Source organism: Xyrauchen texanus, chromosome 10 (genome assembly GCF_025860055.1).
Source record: "Xyrauchen texanus isolate HMW12.3.18 chromosome 10, RBS_HiC_50CHRs, whole genome shotgun sequence".
NCBI classification, from domain to species: Eukaryota; Metazoa; Chordata; class Actinopteri; order Cypriniformes; family Catostomidae; genus Xyrauchen; species Xyrauchen texanus.
In genome coordinates, this window is record NC_068285.1 from 11,326,105 (window position 1) to 11,348,026 (window position 21,922).

Genomic DNA, 21,922 nt, shown 5'->3' on the forward strand with positions numbered 1-21,922 from the left:
ACAGTTTTTTCAGTGCTCGAAAATAGACGGTCATTGGATAAATGCTGCGATTATGTCCCGCCCACGGACGCTCAGCGTCTCTGGGGGTGAATGAGGAGTGGGCTGGCCCGACTCGGGCTTCAGCGTGATGATTGGAGGATCTGTCGAAAGACTGCATCTCCTTTTGATTGACAGCTGAATCTGTACTATAAGAAGTCACTGAAGCTATTTCAAGCTCAGTCCCATCACGGATTTCTCAAGTGTAGTCGAAAGACAAACTGCTGCAACCTATTTCTTTATATTTGTTTGGCTGAAATTGCTAGTCAATTTGCATAATACATTTCACACAATTATACACCACATTCCTTGTTTCAGTTTTACCAAGTTTAATATATTTTGTTTTAGAGCGTTACGTTCCTTCGTTCGTTCATTCATTCATTCATACAGTAGGCTAGGCTAGCGTCGTACGGGTGAAACTGCGCACGATGGCAGACGGTGCTAATATTGTCGACCTGATTTTGGCGAAGCCATTTGAAAGTCTTCCTTACGAGGAAAAAATTAGAATTAAACAGCAGGGCAGATCAACACCTAAGATTGATTTAGTGCAAAAAATAGGGTAAATAAGTTTATAATGTAGGCCGAAAATGAGCTTCCCCTCTTTGAAAGACCAGCAGCCGCCACTGATTTACACATTTATCCCAGTGTGATTCGCTAGCGTGGTAGCTTACCTGAGAGAGTGTTGGACCTCAATAGTCCATGCCTCGAGCCCACCCAAACCAACTAATTATAGCTGCAGGCCAGAGATATCCAAATGGGGTGTAGTTCCTCCAGAAGAGGGTAGGGCTACTCCAAAAGGGGGCGACACCTCCACAGATGGTTAGGGTTAGGGAAAGGGTTAGATAATGGCTCTCTATAACTTTGATGCTGTTTTGAAGCTCCCACCAATTTTTGGAGCTCTGTCTGCAGCTATACCTTCCTCAGCCAAACCCAAGTAGGTATAGCTGCAGGCCGGAGATCTCCAAATGGGGGTGGAATCTCCAAAATTGTGTGTGGTTTCTCCAGAAGGGGGAATGTTACTCCAAAAGGGGGTTGCACAAACTCCAAAAGGGGACGACACCTCCACAGACGGTTAAGGTTAGGGTTAGGTAAGGGGCTCCCTCTATCTTTGCTGGTGATTTGGAACTCCCGCCCCTTTTTGGAGCTCTGTCTGCAGCTATATCCTCCTCAGTCAAACCTGGAAGCTGACACGTGAAACGAAAGTGCCACAGAAGCCACATGAAATGTGAAAAAAAAGGGCTTTTGATTTCACATTTTGTTGGTTAGGTTTAGGTGTTAGTTTAGCGTAAGGATGTCTGCATTCTTTAGGTTAAAGTTTTAGGTTAGGAAGGTATGTTTTACTCAATAATACCATCTAATAGTCACCTTAAAAACCTTGTCTGATTACGAGGTTTTTCACTCGCTTTTGGTGCCCCTCTGCTGGACATTTCACTGAGAAACTGCAGCAAAACGTGTCATAAGGCATGTCATTTTGTATCGCAAAAATGTAGCCATGGTCATGTAATGTTTATGAGATCAGGCTGGCATGTCTCCATTTAAAACATGTAAGTGTGCATGCCAATCAGGGATCGGATATCTAGTATTATTGTATGTATTTTCTTTTCCCGTTTTATTTTACAGTGTTTCTTATTTGACAGATATTAGGCAAAAGATTTCCAATGCTTGTTATGTCCTGGATTTCTAACCATATTATACTATTCTGCTCTAAGGGAAAACATGTTTCAGCAAGAATGACTAGATCACCTTTATGCTAATTGTACTGCAACAAAATCAAAGTAAATCATTGGAAACAATAAGCATTGTGACATTTAAAATTATGGGTTGGAAAAAAACTCTATTTCTTCCAGCTGTTATTTATTCAAATCTCACGTGGTCCTTTTCTTCTGGTTATGTTTTCATACACATAAGCTTTAGAGGGCATGACTTGATTATTATTATAAAGGAGAGCGGGGCTAGTTGTTGCATGCCACAAAAGGGACAAATCTCACAATATGGTTTAGTGTTCCCTAGCCGTCGTTTTGTATGTTGGTTTAAACCCTAAAATAGTTTTTGTATATTGGGGGATGTAAACATTTAAGTGGCTGGGGAGAGGATTTTTCTGTAAAATATTGAAAAGGGGGGTCCCTTCAAATACTCACAATCTTTATCTAAAAGTAAAAAGGTAGCTTTTATTGAGAAGGCAGCTGACTTTGAGGCAAAAGCTCCTATCTTTTCAATGTTATTTTCATGATTCTACAAGCTATGAAAGGAGTTTCACAAAAATAAAGTGAATTCACAAATAAATCAAATGAGATCTGCAAATCAAAAAGTTATTTACAAACATATTTTTTAACTCTGACACAAATCTGTCCAGCATTTGTTTGTGAATCACATGCATTTATTTGTAGATCGCTTCCTGTGCATTTGTGGATCGCTACACGCATTTGTTGATTTTGACACAAATCTAGCGTCAAGATGTGCACACAAATCTACAAGTAGGTGGACTCCACCCATCGTCTTCTCAAGCCAATAAGATTGCGGTGGTGGTGGTGTAGTGGTCTAAGCACATAACTGGTAATCTGGTAATCATAAGGACGCTGGTTTGAGCCCCACAGCCACCACCATTGTGTCCTTGAGTAAGGCACTTAACTCCAGGTTGCTCCGGGGGGATTGTCCCTGTAATAAGTGCACTGTAAGTCGCTTTGGATAAAAGCGTCTGCCAAATGCATAAATGTAAATGAAAATAAAAATAATAATGAAACTATTGACAGAATTGGCAGAACTATTGGCTTTCTTTCAACACATTATCGAATACGTAGGCCTACAAACCAATATCGGTCAACCCCTAAATTGTATTTATTCATAAAGTGGTACATAAACCAATTTTAAAGGTCCCCTGACGTGAAATTTTCACTTTCTGAGGTTTTTTAACATTAATATTAGTTCCCCTAGCCTGTATTTGGTCCCCTCGTGTCTAGAAATTTCAGTCGGTGTAAACCGAGTTTTGGCTATCTTTCTCTGCCTGTGAGAAAACGAGATCTCAGACGGGCTGATCTTGAATCTCCCCTGTATGACGTCATACGGGGAAAGGTTACCTCCCCCTTCTCTGCTTTGCCCGCCCAGAGAATTCGAGCTAGGAAGTACTGAACGCCGCGATTTTAGTTTATCCTCGAGAGATATCATGGCGTGTGACCGATCGAAGCACAAAAGTTGCTCAATAATTGAATGCACAAATGATCACAGAAGTCTTTTTTACTTCCTTCATCCAATCCCCAGAAGGATCAATGGATACATTTCATTTACTCTGGGAATGCACCGACACAACACACCAAATTGTTGTATGTCTGCGCCAAACATTTCACAGACGACTGTTTTCACAACATGGGTCAGTTCAGAGCTGGGCATGCTGAACGTCTGAAACTGAAGTCTGGATCAGTGCCAACTCTCTTTGGCTCACCTACAAACCTCGGACAAGTCAACTAATTATATATAATTGTGTTGCTATTTATGGTTACCTAGCTTGTTACACGTAGAATGTGGCTGTAACATTAGTTATGCAGCCAACAGCCGAGTTACTGTCGCTAATGTAAAGGTAGATAGCATCAGGTATATGTGTGAATCCACACTGCGGTCAAGCCAGCCGTGGTTTGAAAATACACGGTCAAGCCAGCCGCCAAAAAAAGAAGTGTGTGCGCCTATTACTATGAATACGGTAATTTCAGTAACAGCACAGAAAGAACGCGCTTTCAGAGCACTTGAGTTGCCCAGATCGATCCGTCCGTCTGTCTAACTATCTTTTTTCTTTCTTTCTATGTCTTTTCTATCTATCTATCTATCTATCTGTCTATCTATCTATCTATCTATCTGTCTATCTGTCTGTCTGTCTATCTATCTATCTATATATCTATCTATCTTTTTCTTTCTTTCTATCTATCTTTTTTCTTTCTTTATATCTATCTATCTATCTATCTATCTATTTCTAAAAGCCAAATTTCTAATAAGTAGAAAAAACTAATGGTCAGTTCTTGTAGGGGACGTCCCATACAGTATACTCACCTCATATCAAACCATTTTACTGCAGCATTTTGGAGAAATGTCACATTATTCGACTTCAGAGGCCCATAAAGACCTCATTTCTAACAAGTAGAAAAAACTAATGGTCAGTTCTTATACGGGACATCCCATACAGTATACACACCTTATATCAAACCAGTTTACTGTAGCATTTTGGAGAAATGTCACATTATTTGACTTCAGAGGCCCATAAAGACCTCATTTCTAATAAGTAGAAAAAACTAACGGCCAATTCTTATACGGGACGTCCCATACAGTATACACACCTTATATCAAACCAGTTTACTGTAGCATTTTGGAGAAATGTCACATTATTCGACTTCAGAGGCCCATAAAGACCTCATTTCTAATAAGTAGAAAAAACTAACGGCCAATTCTTATACGGGACGTCCCATACAGTATGCACAATTTATATCTTTATATAAATTGAGAGAGACGTAGTTCTAAGCGCGTAATCTCGCTGCAGTTCCTAAAATTACCGTATTCATAGTAATAGGCGCACGCACCCATTTTTTTGGCAGCTGGCTTGACCGTGTATTTTCAAACCACGGCTGGCTTGACCGCAGTGAATACACACACTGTAACGCAAGTGTTGTACACTTCTTTGTTATTTGGATATCCGTTCTCCTGTTGGTGATATGTTTACAAAATTACAGACGTTTCAGATCTCTAACGTTAGGCACAAAAAAACAGTTTTTTCCCCATGCTATCTGCACACACTTGGCTAATGAAGCTCATTCTGATTCTGATTCAAACTGAAACGCTTGAACGACTGCGTGTCTAAGTGCCATTGCAATATATCCAATGTAAACATGCATGGTACCGTTGCCGCAAGCTGGTCAAGACCACACCCACACTACACCTTGCCCCGCCTTTCTCCTCCTCATTAGCATTTAAAGCTACAGACACCGAAACGGCACGTCTGAAGGAAAGCTCATTATGGGTTGGCTTGTAGTGGCTATAATTCTGTACCAAGGCTGAATTTTGTAAAAGAGATTTCAGATACAGTACTAGGGACCACTAAGGCCTATATCAAAGCCTACAAAAAGAAGCATGTCAGGGGACCTTTAATGTGATCTACTGTATGTGGACAACATGTCTTGAGTATTATAAACTTGCATATAGCCTGGTCATGTGTCCTGATGATGTCAGACTTGGATTTTTGATTTTGGTTCAAAATGTTTATTTTTTTTAAATTAGTGTTTTAATTTCTGAAATATTTAAAAAACAATCAACCTCCTTTGACACAGGCCAGACTTCAACTTATGTTACCAGCATGCCCACCTTAACGAAACATGGCAAAGCACTTGCACTACACACTAGGACACATCTTAGCCAGCTTTGATGCTATTTAATATGCAGCATCAACCATTTTAATTAGTGACCATAACTTGTAGTTTGGATGATGTCTGATGTGGGATTTGAACCCTTGTCTTAGTGTTGCCAAGAACCTGCTCAATCTGTTGAGTTACAGGACTTAATCAAAATGTCCTAGAAGGATTACATGACATCTGCATTACTAACTCATAGGACATGTCTGTCTCCAAACAAAGACTCTCTCATTAAATTGTCGATGCGATCGCCCTCGCCTATGAGTGACAGGGCGTGCGATGCTCCATCGGTGTGAAAGTGCATTCGACAAGAGGCATGGGTAAACAGTGTGTTCTTGCAGGACATATGATTAGCAGCAGGCTGTTCTTCGCAAAGCCCATTTGACAGTTTTATAGCCTAGATGCAGGCGCTCTCTCTTCACAGGTACACACTGTCTATGCGAGGTGATTGTAGCAATACTCAGCAGATGAGCCCAGGCTCATTTATACAAGCAGGCTATCTGCTATCATTTTTATACAGCCGCTGGTGTGTAGGCCACCGTCAAAATTGAGAGCGCTTCTTATTAGTCTCTTCCTTCCCAACCCTGATTGTGAAGTATTTCTACTGCGTGTATTTGTAAGATTCGTATAATTTCCCAGTCTAGTTGAATTTTTCCTCCTGGGTTTTCACTATGTAGGGAGATTGATCATTACTATATACACTATTAGGCATGCTTTCACCATCCTATGCGGCCCGTGACATCCTATAGTCTTGTTCACTAGTGCGGCGTGATTGGATGCTGTTGCCATAGCATCAGTGACACAATGTTGAGGCCATAATGGAAAGGGGACGTCTCAATTGCGCACGTAACCTTGGTTCCCTGAGATGAAGGGAACGAGACTACTGACCCAGAGCTTCGAGATGCGAGCTTTGCACTCCTTGTCCCTCAGTCGAAAAATTCTGAGGAAATGGTGGTTTCGTACCTGCTTAAATAGGCCAACTTTGTTTTCTTCTTCTTATAGTTATTATTATGGTTTAGGATGTGTTTGCAAAATCCTTAAATGCATTGTGACATCATTGATGTGTTATAGGTGTTTGTCTGTCGTGTAAGATGTGGCAGGTGTGTGTGAATGCATTACAGGTGGTCTGACATCACTAGGTCACATGACCAGGACCATATTTCAGGACCATGACCAACATTTTTAAAATTTATAAAAATGCACAAAATCATATTTCCAAAATCCAAGTCATGTAAGATGTGTGTCAAGTGTGTGTGAATGTATTATAGGTGGTGTGACATCATCAGGTCACATGACCAGGAAGTTATATGGATTTGAAGATTAAAAAAAATTATAAAAATGCACAAAATCATATTTCCAAAATCCAAGTCATGTAAGATGTGTCTGGAGGTGTGAATGCATTACAGGTGGTGTGACATCATCAGGTCACATGACCAGGAAGTTGAATATTTTACAAATTTATAAAAAATACACAAAATCATATTTCCAAAATTCAAGAAGTGTATTATGTGTTATATGTGTTTTAAATATATAGCAGGTGGTGCGACATCATCAGGTCACATGACCAAGAAGTTATTTGAATTTGAACATTTAAAAAATGTATAAAAAACATACAAATCCATATCTCCAAAATCCAAGTCATGCACAATGTGTATCAGGTGTGTGTAAATATATAACAGGTGGTGTGACATCATCAGGTCACACACAAGTTTTATTTTTGATAATAAAAGTTATAAATCATAAAAAGATTTATAAAGTTACGATTCCAAAATAAAAGTCCTGTAAGGTGGAAACGGTGTTGCGTATACACTCACCTAAAGGATTATTAGGAACACATACTAATACTGTGTTTGACCCCCTTTCGCCTTCAGAACTGCCTTAATTCTACGTGGCATTGATTCAACAAGGTGCTGAAAGCATTCTTTAGAAATGTTGGCCCATATTGATAGGATAGCATCTTGCAGTTGATGGAGATTTGTGGGATGCACATCCAGGGCACGAAGCTCCCGTTCCACCACATCCCAAAGATGCTCTATTGGGTTGAGATCTGGTGACTGTGGGGGCCATTTTAGTACAGTGAACTCATTGTCATGTTCAAGAAACCAATTTGAAATGATTCGAGCTTTGTGACATGGTGCATTATCCTGCTGGAAGTAGCCATCAGAGGATGGGTACATAATGGTCATAAAGGGATGGACATGGTCAGAAACAATGCTCAGGTAGGCTGTGGCATTTAAACGATGCCCAATTGGCACTAAGGGGCCTAAAGTGCAAATTGCAAATTGTAGCCTCTTTTTCCTATTTGTAGTGGAGATGAGTGGTACCCGGTGGGGTCTTCTGCTGTTGTAGCCCATCCGCCTCAAGGCTGTGCGTGTTGTGGCTTCACAAATGCTTTGCTGAATACCTCGGTTGTAACGAGTGGTTATTTCAGTCAAAGTTGCTCTTCTATCAGCTTGAATCAGTCGGCCCATTCTCCTCTGACCTCTAGCATCAACAAGGCATTTTCGCCCACAGGACTGCCGCATACTGGATGTTTTTCCCTTTTCACACCATTCTTTGTAAACCCTAGAAATGGTTGTGCGTGAAAATCCCAGTAACTGAGCAGATTGTGAGATACTCAGACCGGCCCGTCTGGCACCAACAACCATGCCACGCTCAAAATTGCTTAAATCACCTTTCTTTCCCATTCTGACATTCAGTTTGGAGTTCAGGAGATTGTCTTGACCAGGACCACACCCCTAAATGCATTGAAGCAACTGCCATGTGATTGGTTGATTAGATAATTGCATTAATGAGAAATTGAACAGGTGTTCCTAATAATCCTTTAGGTGAGTGTATATATATATATATATATGTATATGTGCTATTGGAGGTCTGACATCCATTTATTTCTGTTAGCTATAAGTTAAATGCAATTTAAGTGATATTACATTGTTATAACATCATTACATATCTTAGGGAACAAGCCATTTATTGCTATAATGTTTGTTTTTGTACCATATATTTCTAACTAACTTGTTTGACAATATTAAGTTAATTCAGATAAAGCTACACGTGTTTTTATAGCCACAGAGTAATCTGTTTTTCACCAGCCTTTGTCCATTTCACACGTTAGAGACAGTCCCAAACTTTGCCTGCCGAATGTCTAACGGATGTCCAACACAAAAACAATTTTACCGCAGTAAAATCAAAAAGGTATTTTAAATTGAAATGTTTATGCTATCCTCATTTGATGAATTGAAAGAGAATAGTTCAGTCATGTTTTATATATAATGCATTAATTTGCTTATGTTGTTTATTTTTCTTTGCTGTCATAATCAGAGAAAAGTTAAATACAAAAACCTGAAAAATATCAACCAATATTTTTATGACGGTTACTGATAATTATTTAATTGTACAATAACTGATACGCAAACAATATTTCTGGTTTTATTTCTGCTTTTTGATGCAATAAAATAATCAGACTACACAAAAAAAAAAAGTAATTATTGTTATTTTGTAATTTATCTTTGATGTCATAAACAGAAAAGGAAGTAAACAATAAAAAGAATGTGTTTTTCAAATTACTTCCCTGTTTGACCAATAACTTTACCTCTTTATTTTGACATAGAATGGTTTCTTAAAGGGACAGTTCACCCAAAAATGAAAATTCTCTCATGATCAATTTACCCTCATGCTATCCCAGATGTGTGTGACTTTCTTTCTTCTGCAGAACACACATATATTTGAAGAATATTTCAGCTCTGTTGGTCCTCACAATGCAAGTGAATGGTGACCAGAACTCAGAAGCTCCAGAAAGCACATAAAGTCAGCATAAAGTAATCAATACGACTCCAGTGGTGTAATCCATGTCTTCAGATGTTATATGATAGGTGTGGGTGAGAAACAGATCAATATTTAAGTTATTTTTGACTCTCCACTTTCAAACAGCCCTCATAAGTGTCCTCTACTAAGAGTTCTTCTTTTGTTTTTGGCGATTCACATTATTTGTGCACATCACCACCCACTGGGCAGGGAGGAGAATTTATAGTAAAAATGGCCTTAAATGTTGATCTGTTTCTCACCTACACCTATCATATCACTTCTAAAGACATGGGTTTAACACTGGAGTCGAATGGATGAATTTCATACTACTTTTATATGCTTTTTTTAGCTTCAAAGTTTTGGCCACTGTTGACTTGCATTCTATGGCCCTAGAAATCTGAAATATTCCTCTGAAATGTTTAATTTGTGTTCAACTGATGAAAGAAAGTCAAAGACATCTGGAATGGCATGAAACATGGTTGTTACTATCCCTTTAACCTTATCTGCATTCCTTCATATACTGAGCTGTCATGTTCATGTTATATGTCCTGAGGCCAAACAGCATGCAGTTATATCTCTCTCAGACACAACAAACATACTTATTAGAATAGCATGCATGACCCCAATTTACTGTCAAACTTTACTGGGTCATAGCTAAAGGGTTTGGACATGAGTCAGTTTAGTCTCTTCAGTTGTCTAAAAGAGCTCTTTTAATCCAATGGCAGCCTGAAGCATCAGGCACTGTGCCCTCTGCATCTGTATCCTGTTCTACCCCACGGGGTTAAACTCTGAACACTCAGCGCTCTCTGGCATGTTGGACGTGGCCCGCCCCAGAGCCTGGGCGTTTGGTCCTATTCAAGCCTGCACAGGCGGAGAGAGACATCATATAGGCATCTGAGTCAAAATTAGAAAGACGTGCACAAAGATGGGATGGTCTGGGTTAAGATTCACACATTTCAATTTCATAACAAAATTGAATTAAGATTATGTTATTATGTTATTAACTTAATTTTGTGCAAGTTGTCACATTGTGAGCCCTGCATATTACATTTGAGGTTTATTTCGGCTTGCTTTGTAAAATACGCAGTGGCCCCCAAAAGTACAAACTTAATGTCTGAATGTCATTAGATACAATGTATCAAACCAAGTGTCATCTGCAAACAGTTCATGCTAGAGCATGTCTCAGAACAAACGTTTCTGAGTCATTTTTGCAATTACTTTTAACCAACGTATTGTACAAATTCAGTTCCCCTCAAGTTCACACAGGTGTCCTTGCAGAGTAACAACAGGTGAAGGTCATCACATCAACTAAGTTCCACTAATGTTTGACGACCAGAAAGTGTCCATATGCATTTTATAACAGTTCATCTATTGTTTAGCCCTTCATTTGATTTATTTATAATAAATGCTACTTTGATGCTTTTAGTGTTTGGGAGTAACTACACACAGTAAAAGTAGCTACACTAATCATAACTATATTTTTGAGTTGCTTTTCCAGTAACAAGCTACATTTACCAACGAATGCACTCAGCTAAACTGTCCTTTCTTGCACATATTTACTGTTGGAAAATCCAAATAATTTAAGTGATTCGGTTCTTTCGGACTGTTCGTGTAAATGAACCGTTGGGAACGCCAATTCATTTTAGTGAGTCGATTTGTTTGGACGTTTCATGTATAATATGTATAACATGTAATATATCACGTGTAAAATAAAATATGATGCTTTCTAGTTTGTATACGTTTCTTTCGAATAGTTTGTTCAAATGAACCGCTTTTGGGTGGACCCCAATGAAAATGGATGGGCCAAGTTTCGCCCAATTTCCCTTTACCACAGATAAGCGGCGCATTCAAACAATTCTTTCACACTTTCAGAAATCAGTGTACATGCATGTTTAAACTACCTTTATAAATATATATTTTAAGTCAAAGAATAGTCTCTAAAATTCTGGGTGGGCCTGGGTCTAATTTGGGTGGACCCTGACCCAACCGTGGCTATGCCACTGGTTAAAATAAACTATTCAGCTATTCAATTTATTTTAGTGAGTCTGTTCGTTCGGATGTATTTCAAGAGTCACTTGAGCGGCAAACCTGTAAAATTGTAAGTAACTTTTAGTGTAGCTCCTTTTTTTAAAAGAGCCGTTTGACTGATTTAAGTAGCTTGTGGTTCCTAGATTTTCATTATGGCTTAAAAACGGTTTGGGGCCACAATATATTGTATATACTATAGAATAGACTATATATTTTAGGTACTCATTGGTCTAGATTCATGTCCACTTTTAAGAAAACTTTGAAAACAATACATACCACATTTAGCACACTTTACATTTAGAAACTGTTCAATATACTGCCTGGGCTTAAACAAACAGACATAATGCTACTGTGGTCTGCACACCCACACAAAACATTCAAAATACATGTGTGCACCAATATTAGAGGTTTACACCAATCTGATAGCCAGCGGGTGTGAATTGTGGCCTGAACCGTACTACCATTCCAAGGGTGTAAACTTTTGTCTCATGATGTGCAGCCCTCCCTTACTCTATTTTCCCCTCTGACAGGAAATGCCTCCCTTTAACCCAAATACTTTTCTATCGTCTTGTCCCAGAGAGAGCAAGAGAGAGCGAGAGAGATGTGGACATGTGACCACAGAGGGCTGCTTGAGTTTCTACACATTTTTCTCTGATGTCAGGTATAGACGTGTGTGAAAGAACAGAGAGAGAGAGAGAGAGAGAGTGTGTGTCAGTCTGTTTGATTCTGGCTCAACCGAGGAACTAAAACACCTCTTAGCGATTAGTGTCCCGGCACGGTGAGGTTACAGTATCTTTGCCCTCTGGTTATGGGATTCTTCTGTCCGTCAGTCCATGTGTTTTATAATGATGGTTCGTTAGCAAAGGTGAGAAAGATTTTTACTTTTCTTTTTTTGGAGGGCTTTGAGATTTCTTTGACATTTTAAATTGACCTGATCTGATGTCAGTTAAAATTGTGACATAGATGGCTGGATTTGTTTACAGTTTCTTGCTGGCATATTTACTTAAAGGGATAGTTCATCCATATATGAAAATACTGTTGTCATTATTTACTCACCCTCATGTTGTTACAAACCCTTTTCTTCCATGGAACACAAAAGAAGATGTTTGGCAGAATGACAGGGGCTCAGTCATCATTCACTTCATGAAAAACATTGAGTGAGGCTGTTATTGCTTATTTTGATATTTAGTGAACATAGCTTATCCTGCACTGTTGCTAAGGAAAGTGCTTTAAAAAAAAATATGGCAAACAAATTACAATGAACTTGCATTGAGGGAGGAAGCTTTGCAACTTTTGGGTGCCAGAATATCACATCACCAGAAACACATCTAAATACCAGGTGTAAACAGGGTCATGGAGACTTGGTGGAGTGCTCTTTTGATTTGGGCAGGTAAGCAATCAGGAGCAAATACCCAGAACACTTAGCAACAACCTAGCAATGTCTTATCAACCACCCACACCACATTAGCATTATGTGCGTGCCTCGAAATATCTTCCCTGATGCCAGGCAGTCAGGAGTACCCACAGCCTGGCTCAGTATATCGACCTTGCCCAACTAATATGTGGTTCACTGATCACTGTGGGGAGGTGGACGCCAAGCCAGAGTCCCATGTCATGGCCGCCAAGCCTGATTTCCATGTCATGGTCGCTGAGCTTCCACCACCTTCTACCCCGGATCCTGAGTCTGCTCCATGCCATGTCACAGCCATGCATGAGCCTGCTACATGCCATGTCACTGCCACGCCTCAGTCTGCTCCATGCCATGTCACAGCCAAGCTTCGGTCTGTTCCATGCAATGTCTCAGGCTTACCTCTGGTCAATGAGCCAACGCCCAAGCCTGCCACGGTCAAAGAGCCAATGCCCACATCTTCCATGGCCAACAAACCATTGTTGCAAGCCTCGTCCATCCCAGAGCCATCGCTCTCTGGGCTATTTGAGTTTGAATTGGTTCCCATCCTGAGTTCTCCTGATCAGCCGGTTCCCCCCAAGCCACCGGCTTGATCATTGCCCTCTGAGAAATCCCAGACACAGAGAACCTTCGAACCTCCGACTCCGCCAAGACCGACTTGGACCCTCGACATCAACTCAGCTCTGCATTCTATTGGCTCCACCGCAGTCTTTCAGCCTGTCTGCTTTACCGGGGTCCCTCGTCCCTCCAACTCCTCCTTGGTCTGTCGGTCACCTGGCTCCACCTTGGTCCTCAGCCCCACCGGCTCCACCTCAGTCTTCCGATCCCCCAGCTCCGCCTTGCTCCTCCGAGCCTCCAGCGCCGCCTAGGTCCTCCCTGCCTCCAGCTTCACCCTGGCCCTTTGAGTCTTTGGCTTCTCTGCAGGAATCCAGTTCTCCATGGTTTCGGCCCTCGAGCCTCGTGTTCATTGGTTTTCATTGTCATGTGTTCACCCTAATCCAAGTATTTAACACTCATGTTTGCCATTGTTGAGGATTGTTTGTGTAATGTTGGTTCCATGATGTTAGTTGTGGCTCAGGTGCGGGTAAGCCACTAATTGCAGGGTTGGTGGTTCCACATGACTCCACATGCCGAAGTGTCCTTGGGCAAGACACTGAACCCCAAGTTGCTCCCAATGGCAGGCTAGCACCTTGCATGGCAGCTCTGCCACCATTGGTGTGTGAATGTGAGTGTGAATGCGACACTCTAAGGTTAAAAAGGCGCTATATAAGTGCAGACCATTTACCATGGTCAAGTCAAGTCATGTTATGTCAAGTTAAGTCATTCATGTTTATGTTTTGTTGTCACGTTTGGAGTTAGGGTTTATTGGATATCACTTTTGTTAATAAACTGCACTTGGGATCATCGCACTTCATTGTCATCATATATGGGTCTACCTGTTGCCAGCAACGTTACACCGCCCAGCCTTAAAGGGGCTTTCTCTGTTTTATTGCGGCTGTTTATCACGATATTTCGACTCGGTAATATAAAATAAATTTCTTTATATTTATTATATGTTCAATTATATATTTAAATTGAAATGTAGTTAGCTAATTTTTGTTAGTAATTTGTAGTGTAGCTTACTACTTTTTTAAAAATAGTAACTTGACCGTAGTTTAACTACATAAAATTAAGGGTAGCTTAGCTTAGGGTACATCCACGCTAATACGATTTTGTTTTTTTACATGAATTTTGCTATGTTTACACCTCTAATGCACACTTGAACAATGTTTTCCTCCACTTACAAGACTTCTGAAAAACGCTCTGCGTTACCCCATACTTTGGAAAATGATGACGTAGAGTTACCGAAAGTGGAGTTGTCAAAAAACAAAATAAACAGATTAGTGTGGATGTGCACCACTCAAATATACTTTCATACAACAGCCTTTAAAACTAACATTTGCAGGTTTGTTTTGATTATAAAAAAACAACAATCCTCAGGCAACGAGCCCTATGATACCTGACACATGACTTAACAACAAGATCCTCACATAGAACAGAGCTGGACTTGATTGGGTGCTTTAAGGTGAACGTACAGAGAAACACATGAGCTCAGCAGCTTTTCCAAGCATCTGCCACTACATGCCTTCTGCAGGTTTGCTCTTCTGGGAGTTGGTCTGACGGGTGGGAGATGGTATCAAAGATGTTTTGTCTTGGTGATTCACTGCTATAGGGGGAGAACTCAGGCCAGTTGGCCACTATCTGGTGTGTATGCTGTTTCTTTATTGGAAGTATTTGTTGGAGCTTGTGGCATACGTCCCTCACTAATTGCTGCTTGGAGCAGGACATGACCATGTTTACAAGCTTCTTGGGTAATCTCTCATTCCTGGCATCCAAGTTATTGTTTGCCATTTGTTTGTGCGTGAGAATACAGTTGGTGTTTGCCAATCCGCACTCTCTAACTTCAGAATTGGAGGGGCTTCACAGAGTGATGTTTAGTCCAGGAGGATACAGAAATACCTGCTCGAATCTTGGAGAGTTATCTCTAAAACACCCCAAAGGAAAATTGAATTGCTCAAAGGTTGATGTTTCAAAGCTTGTGAGACGTTGCAGTTAAGTTTTTCTCAAGGATTTACTTGCTCTCAGGTGTTTCTCTTAACATAGCTTGGGAGAAATAAAAAGACACAAATAAGACCCTGGTTGATAAAAAGTAAAAATGCAATTTAGAGCATTTTAAAAAAGATATGTAACTGCAGTGAACACAATGTACTTTGATCTAGTGTACTTTAATGTGTGCCCTTGTTCTGCCAAGAGCATGGCAGATAGAGATCAAGGTGGCTGAGACTTTAAAAGTTAATGGTGTAGATTAAAGTTTGCTGTAATTACAGGCCCCAAGAGGAAACAAACAGGAAGACAATAACATGGCACCTCTTCTGTGATCTCGGCATGGTCTCAGCGACTGTGGATTTTATGGTGTGGATGCTCACAGGAAGTCGCTTTATTTATAGTCTCATGGTTTTTATTGGTGCTAGAGGAGATTCTCGCCCAGCACACATCCATGACACGTGTGGCTCTGGCTGACACCTTGGGAAATCCTGATCCCAGATGCGTTGCAGTTACTAAGTTCGTTTTGATATTTGATTTTTCCTTTCAATTTTGTTCAGCTCTCTTTATTATTCACTCTTCGTTTAAAAGCTAATTTATACTTACTGGGAAAACACACTTTTTTTATTTAGCCTAAAATGATGATGAAATGCACTTTTGTTCTGCTAGAGTGTTTCTTTTGGTGATATTTGTCCCGTTCTGGGAGAACTCAGCTAATCAAAGAGCGTTAAAACTAATCGTGGGTGTGGTTTGAATGTATCATTCTGTATTTACATTTGCGCGTACCAGCTAAGGAGATTGTAGCTGGCTAGGTTATGTCACGTTAACGCTAAAAGTAACGCTAACATTAAAAGGTGATAAAAGCCAAATTTGTAAACTTTGCCTCGCATAGTAAGAACATTTTGAGTGCTAAGTTCGCCTAGGAAGCTTTAGTCCATTCAGGGAAAAAAAAAACATTTGGTTTCTTCCATTGTATAAATTACACTTTAGTTTAGTTTTCTAGTTTCCGTTTAATTTGAGCTTTTCAGTATATTTGTATTTATTTTTTTTACTTTCTAAAATGTTTTGTGTATTTTAGGACTGCCAAAGATAATGCGTTGACTAACATAATTTTAAATATGTTTGTATGGAGTGGTGGGGGGCGGGGCCGGGTCGGAATATCGCGGGCCCGGTCCCCAATCAGCCTGATGAGGCGCGCGAAGGATAAAGGCGGCCGGTGACGATGGTTCGAGAGAGAGGGAATTACGGGCATGTCCGTCATGTGTGTGTTTATGTTTGTGCTTTTGGTTTAAGTTCTCATTAAATTATTATTTATATTGACAAGCCGGTTCTCGCCTCCTCTTTGCCCATCCATAACTGTGTTACAGTTTAATAACATAAAATTTCTCAAGCCTATCTAGTGTTATCGCCATCTAGCGGCATTTTAGCTGCTAGATGGAAATTTAGCTCTGTAGCTAATTCTGGGGTAGCTTTTGACTGTCCCTGTAAAATAAACTTCTAAATAAAAATAAAAATGTGACGGTGGGTTATAAAGGTTTCAAATTTTATAGTTAACGGTGTTAAAACTAAAATTAATTTGATTAATAATTGTTAAAATTAACTCTTAATAAAATGAATAGTTAAAAATTTAACATTTATTCATTTTAAAAATCAGATTTGGAGTCATGAAAAGTAGTTTAGTTTAAAATAAAATTTCCAAATATGTTTATTTCTATGTTTACTTTCTTTAGTTTCAAATACATTTTCTATTTAGATTCTGTTAATAATAATAACATTGATGCAGGACTCGGTTTATGTTTTCGTGGGAAATCCTGATCCCAGATGTTCAGCTTTAATCCTCCCCATCCTCACTTCCTTCTCAGAGAGAGTGACAGAAGCTGGAATCTTCCCAGTTTCCCAGTGAAGAGTCCCAAATGGACCCTGAGCATGCATGTGAAAGTCGCCATCATTTCTCATTTCCTGTGGGAAAAATGTTAAATCTGTCAGCGAGCGCAGAGTGAATCTTGGGTCATTGCAAGAACAACAACAGCTACAAATGGCCTGTGTGGAAAGAAACGGATACACTTAATGGCACAACTAGTGCAATTAAAAATAAATAAATAAATAAATAAATAGGTTAGGGCATATTTGTCTAATTGTGCACGGAAGAGCGTGTTTGTTCAGTGCTGTTTGTTTATGCAAGCATCACAATAATCTAAAAAACGAATTTGTTAACTATACAGTTCCCCCTTATAAATCATTTATACAGTACATGTGTTTTTTCACAACAGGGGCTGACCGTGGTGCAATAAAGTAACAAAAAGAAAAGAAATCAGCTACAGCCCGCCAGAAAGAATCAACATGAACCCAATTCAGAAAGACATGGAGCTGCTGAGTCACAGCATGGCTACTTATGCCCATATAAAAGGTAGGACCACTCACCATAAACACCTCATTACAACCCAGGTTAAGACATCAAATTCTGAACTTTGTTTTCAGAATAAGATTTCCCCACAATTCTTACCCCAAGGAAAAAACAAAAGCCTATCCCAACGACTTAAGCGTTCTGCTGGATTTGGCTTCACACTTCTGAAAAAATGGCTCAAGTGAAATTAAGTTTTTTATTTTGTGTCTAATCAGTTTGGTTAATGTGCAAACCATACAACTATTGAACTTATTAACTATCCATCCATCTTCAACCGCTTATCCGAAGTCAGGTCGCGGGGGCAGCTGCTCCAGCAGGGGGCCCCAAACTTCCCTATCCCGAGCCACATTAACCAGCTCTTACTGGGGGACCCCGAGGCGTTCCCAGGCTAGTGTGGAGATGTAATCTCTCCACCTAATCCTGGGTCTTCCCCGAGGCCTCCTCCCAGCTGGACGTGCCTGAAACACCTCCCTAGGGAGGCGGCCAGGGGGCATCCTTACCAGATGCCCAAACCACCTCAACTGACTTCTTTCGACGCAAAGGAGCAGCGGCTCTACTCCGAGCTCCTCACGGATGACTGAGCTCCTCACCCTATCTCTAAGGGAGAAGCCCGCCACCCTTCTGAGGAAGCCCATTTTGGCCGTTTGTACTCGCGACCTAGTTCTTTCAGTCATGACCCAGCCTTCATGACCATAGGTGAGGGTAGGAACAAAAATGTACCGGTAGATCGAGAGCATTGCCTTTCGGCTCAGCTCTCTTTTCGTGACAACGGTGCGATAGAGTGAGTGCAATACCGCTGAACTTATTAACTATTTAATCTTAAACATAAGGGATCTTCACAGCTTCAACAGCTAAAGTTGATTTAAAGAAAGAGTTTATTTCCAAGAGACATTGTTCTTGGGCTGGCTAGAGATTCTTTATGGATTAAAAAATATTTTTGGTCATACATTATCGGTTCTTCGTGTGAATTTGTGGCAAGTTTGCAAGTGTTTTCACACTCGAGACGTCTAAACTCCACTTGAGACGTCTTGAGACCCCTTTATGTGGACCTGATATGTCTACTGAAGCTCTCTCTGCATTTACACGATCACTGACCTCAAATTTGGGTTTATCAGATCTTATTTCGTTCCATTAGTTAAGAATGGGTCTCAGTCCACTTTCCATTCACACTGAAAAAAACATCTGGACTAGAACCTGGAACATGGCTGAGATGTCCCAGTTCAGTTCCATTTCGAAGGGGTTTGAGTTAAGCAATTCATTCTTGCTATGTATATTCATATTCCAGTAAATCAATGGTTTTCTAAAGAACTAGAGAATAGAAGTTATTTGTGGATCTTAAGAAGGTTCTTATGCGACATCAGACTTTTTACAATTGGGTTTCTCTTATCTCTACTCCTTGTAGATTGGACAAACTGGCACCAAATTCTAGAGATGTTCAGTTGTGGTGGCATTTAGAGCATTGAGGTTGTATTCTGGCTTAATGCTGAATTTAAGTTGGAATTACTGCTATTACGAGATGGCAACTTTTGACGTCCAGGGACCTCAGACGTTATCAGTAGGTTCTATGGCAACAGCCATTATGCCAAAATGACCAAAACATTCATAACTACATACTATCCGCCTCTATTTGTTGTTGGAAAATGTTTACGAACAAATAAAATGCTCCAGGTAACAATGGCATATCAAACGTGTTCACGTTTATTGTTGAAGCCGCTGCCATATTGGTTCGTTTTACATGACATCACACCTGTTAAGTCTGAGCTTTCACATTGTGCATTTACAGCAATTACGAGATTCTGATTTGTGCAAAACATTCACGTCTTTGTAAGAATCGTTGTTACATGTTGTACTTACAACGTAATTACAGCTTGACTGTTGTGACGTCATATAAAACTAACCAAACTGGCAGCGGCCTCAACAGTTAAAGGCAGTTTACATATACTTACAGTATGTTTGATATGCCCGTTTTTTTAAAGCAAGTGTTACCTGGATTGTTTTCTTTGTTCTTCATTTTGCAAGAATGCAAATCTTACCTCACATAGATCCATTGCCATACATGAATCTCGAATAATTACCAACGTTCATGGACGTGACAGCTCCAAATAGAAACTCTGAGTTGTCATCTTGTAATTACAGTAATTCCGACACAAAGGCAGCAATAGGATTCTGAGTTTAATGAATACGTAGATGCTTTTGGATATGTAGAAGTCAGCATTTCATAATTGCGGTAATTCCAACATGACGTGAACGCATAAGTCAAGTTAGGAATAGATGGCCGTACTCTATATGATCTTTTACTCATGATTCATTATTCTCCCCATGTATCCAACACAGAAAACATGGAGAGTTTTGCGCTGTACTTCATGTTGGGCGTATGTTCCGGTCTTCTCCTGGCCCTGGTCCTCCTGATCCTAGGCATCGCCTGCAGACCACTCTTAAAGAAAAAGACACCCTCTTTACCAGACAAGAGACACGTTAAAGAGTCCAGCAAGGAAGAGGAAGGCAAGGATGAGGAGGAAAGTGAAGCTGGAGATGTTGAGGACTTAGAAGTCCATACAGTCACCATGAGCCCCATGAGCGATCAGAGTGAGTGGAATGGGACTATTAAGAGCGTTAACGTCTTTACTTCAGCAGAGGAGCTGGAGAGAGCCAGGCGATTGGAGGAGAGAGAACGTATCGTCAGGGAGATCTGGTGGAACGGACAGCCAGATATTTTGGTGACCGGCTCGGGCACGCTTGGTCGAGTTCACTATTGCTAGTGCCATGAGGTCTCTCATGGACAACACTCTGAAATGAAATGTTAAAGGACATTAAACTATGCAACAGCCTTGGATGAAATGCTCCTTTAAAGACATTTTAACACCATGACATAAAAATGGGAGTTTTGTGGCTTTTAATCCATACGCATTAGCATTTGCAGCCGTCCATGTGCTAGAACAGTGGTTCTCAACTGGTCAAAAATGGGTTGGAGGTCTGTTCTGATATGAAAGAAAGGACAAACAATGCAAAATGTAATGCATAATTGGGATAATTAAACAGGCTTATTATCTTTCAAAATGGTGGAGAATACGCTTCCCATATCTTTTGTCGTTGACATCAAATGCTGCGTGATCAATCAAATTCTACCATATTTTTTTCACAGATTTATCTGTCATGATATAGTTAATACTTCCACAGTTTTGCTTTCATTGGGTTAGCCTGGTAAATCACACTTCAATTGTTAATTATGCATTTGTAAATGCGTTAAATGTTCATTTTCAGTCTGTCATGTTAATAATTTAGCATGTTGTTGAGTCTGTGCAGTTCATGGTAACATTAAAGGTGCTGTAAGCGATTTTAGCGTTCTGAAGCTTTCACTTGAGCCATTGAATTAGCCACGCCCCCTCATTCCAAAACCCCGCCCCCAATGATAATTTGAGACCAAAACCAGAGCAAAAGAGCAGCAGTGTTTGCTGTAAAAACAGTAAAAAAATGGTCTCAGTTCCTTCCTGATCCTAAGTCTTAAATGTTTTACTCTCTCCAAAAAAAATTTTTCTCTCTTAAAAATGTTTTTACTTTCTTCCCAAAAAAAATTTTTCTCTTGAAATGTTGAAAATGAAATGTTTAAAGATGAAATATTTAAGATGTTTACATATTGTATTGAGGTCATTTCTTGTGTGAATGAATCAAGTTGCTAAACTACTAATAATTAAAAACACAAAATGTAAAATTAGACCATACGTTATTTATAGCATGTATTTTACCTATGATCACGCATAGAGGTTACGTCTATTACTATAGTAACAGTAAGGGATGTGTGCACTCTTTCATGATCATCCATTCATTGGTGAAAAAGTAAGGAATAATTTTATTATCATTATTACATACTGAGATCACACTAAACAGTGGTATTTTGTTTTAAACATATTCTTCTTTTCATCATTGTGTAAGAAACCCTTTACTGCTCACAAATGTACTGAATTTGTTTCATGATCTGATTTATGCCTGTATAGTTTTGTTATGGGACGTATAAAGAACAGAACCCGGAGAACAGAGAAAGCATTAAAAGCATAAGATTACATGTTTTTCAGATAATAAATTTTTTTTGAAGAGCGAAAAAAAAAAAGAAATAAATTTGAATAGAAAAAAAATTATTTAAGAGAAAAAATATATATATTTTTAAGAGAGAAATCATTTTTTAGAGAGAAAAAACTTGTTTTGTTTTTATGAAGAGAGAGAGAAAAATAAATAAACATTTAAGTGAGAAACAAATGTAAGGCTTAGGCTCAGGAAGGA

At 39.7% G+C, this 21,922-nt stretch overlaps 1 protein-coding gene across 2 annotated transcripts; it reads left to right on the top strand.

Moving 5' to 3' along the window:
• Positions 1-11,783: 11,783 nt before the first annotated feature.
• On the top strand, positions 11,784-21,667 carry LOC127650205 (protein eva-1 homolog B-like). Of its 2 annotated transcripts, none has more exons than XM_052135472.1 (3): positions 11,784-11,913; positions 17,514-17,650; positions 19,982-21,667. In XM_052135472.1, the coding sequence occupies exons 2-3, from the start codon at positions 17,584-17,586 to the stop codon at positions 20,404-20,406; spliced, it is 492 nt and encodes a 163-aa protein (XP_051991432.1). In that variant the 5' UTR covers positions 11,784-11,913; positions 17,514-17,583; the 3' UTR covers positions 20,407-21,667. The 2 variants fall into 2 exon arrangements, with proteins under 2 accessions (XP_051991432.1, XP_051991431.1); XM_052135471.1 differs by lacking the exon at positions 11,784-11,913 and adding an exon at positions 11,921-12,117.
• Positions 21,668-21,922: the final 255 nt, after the last annotated feature.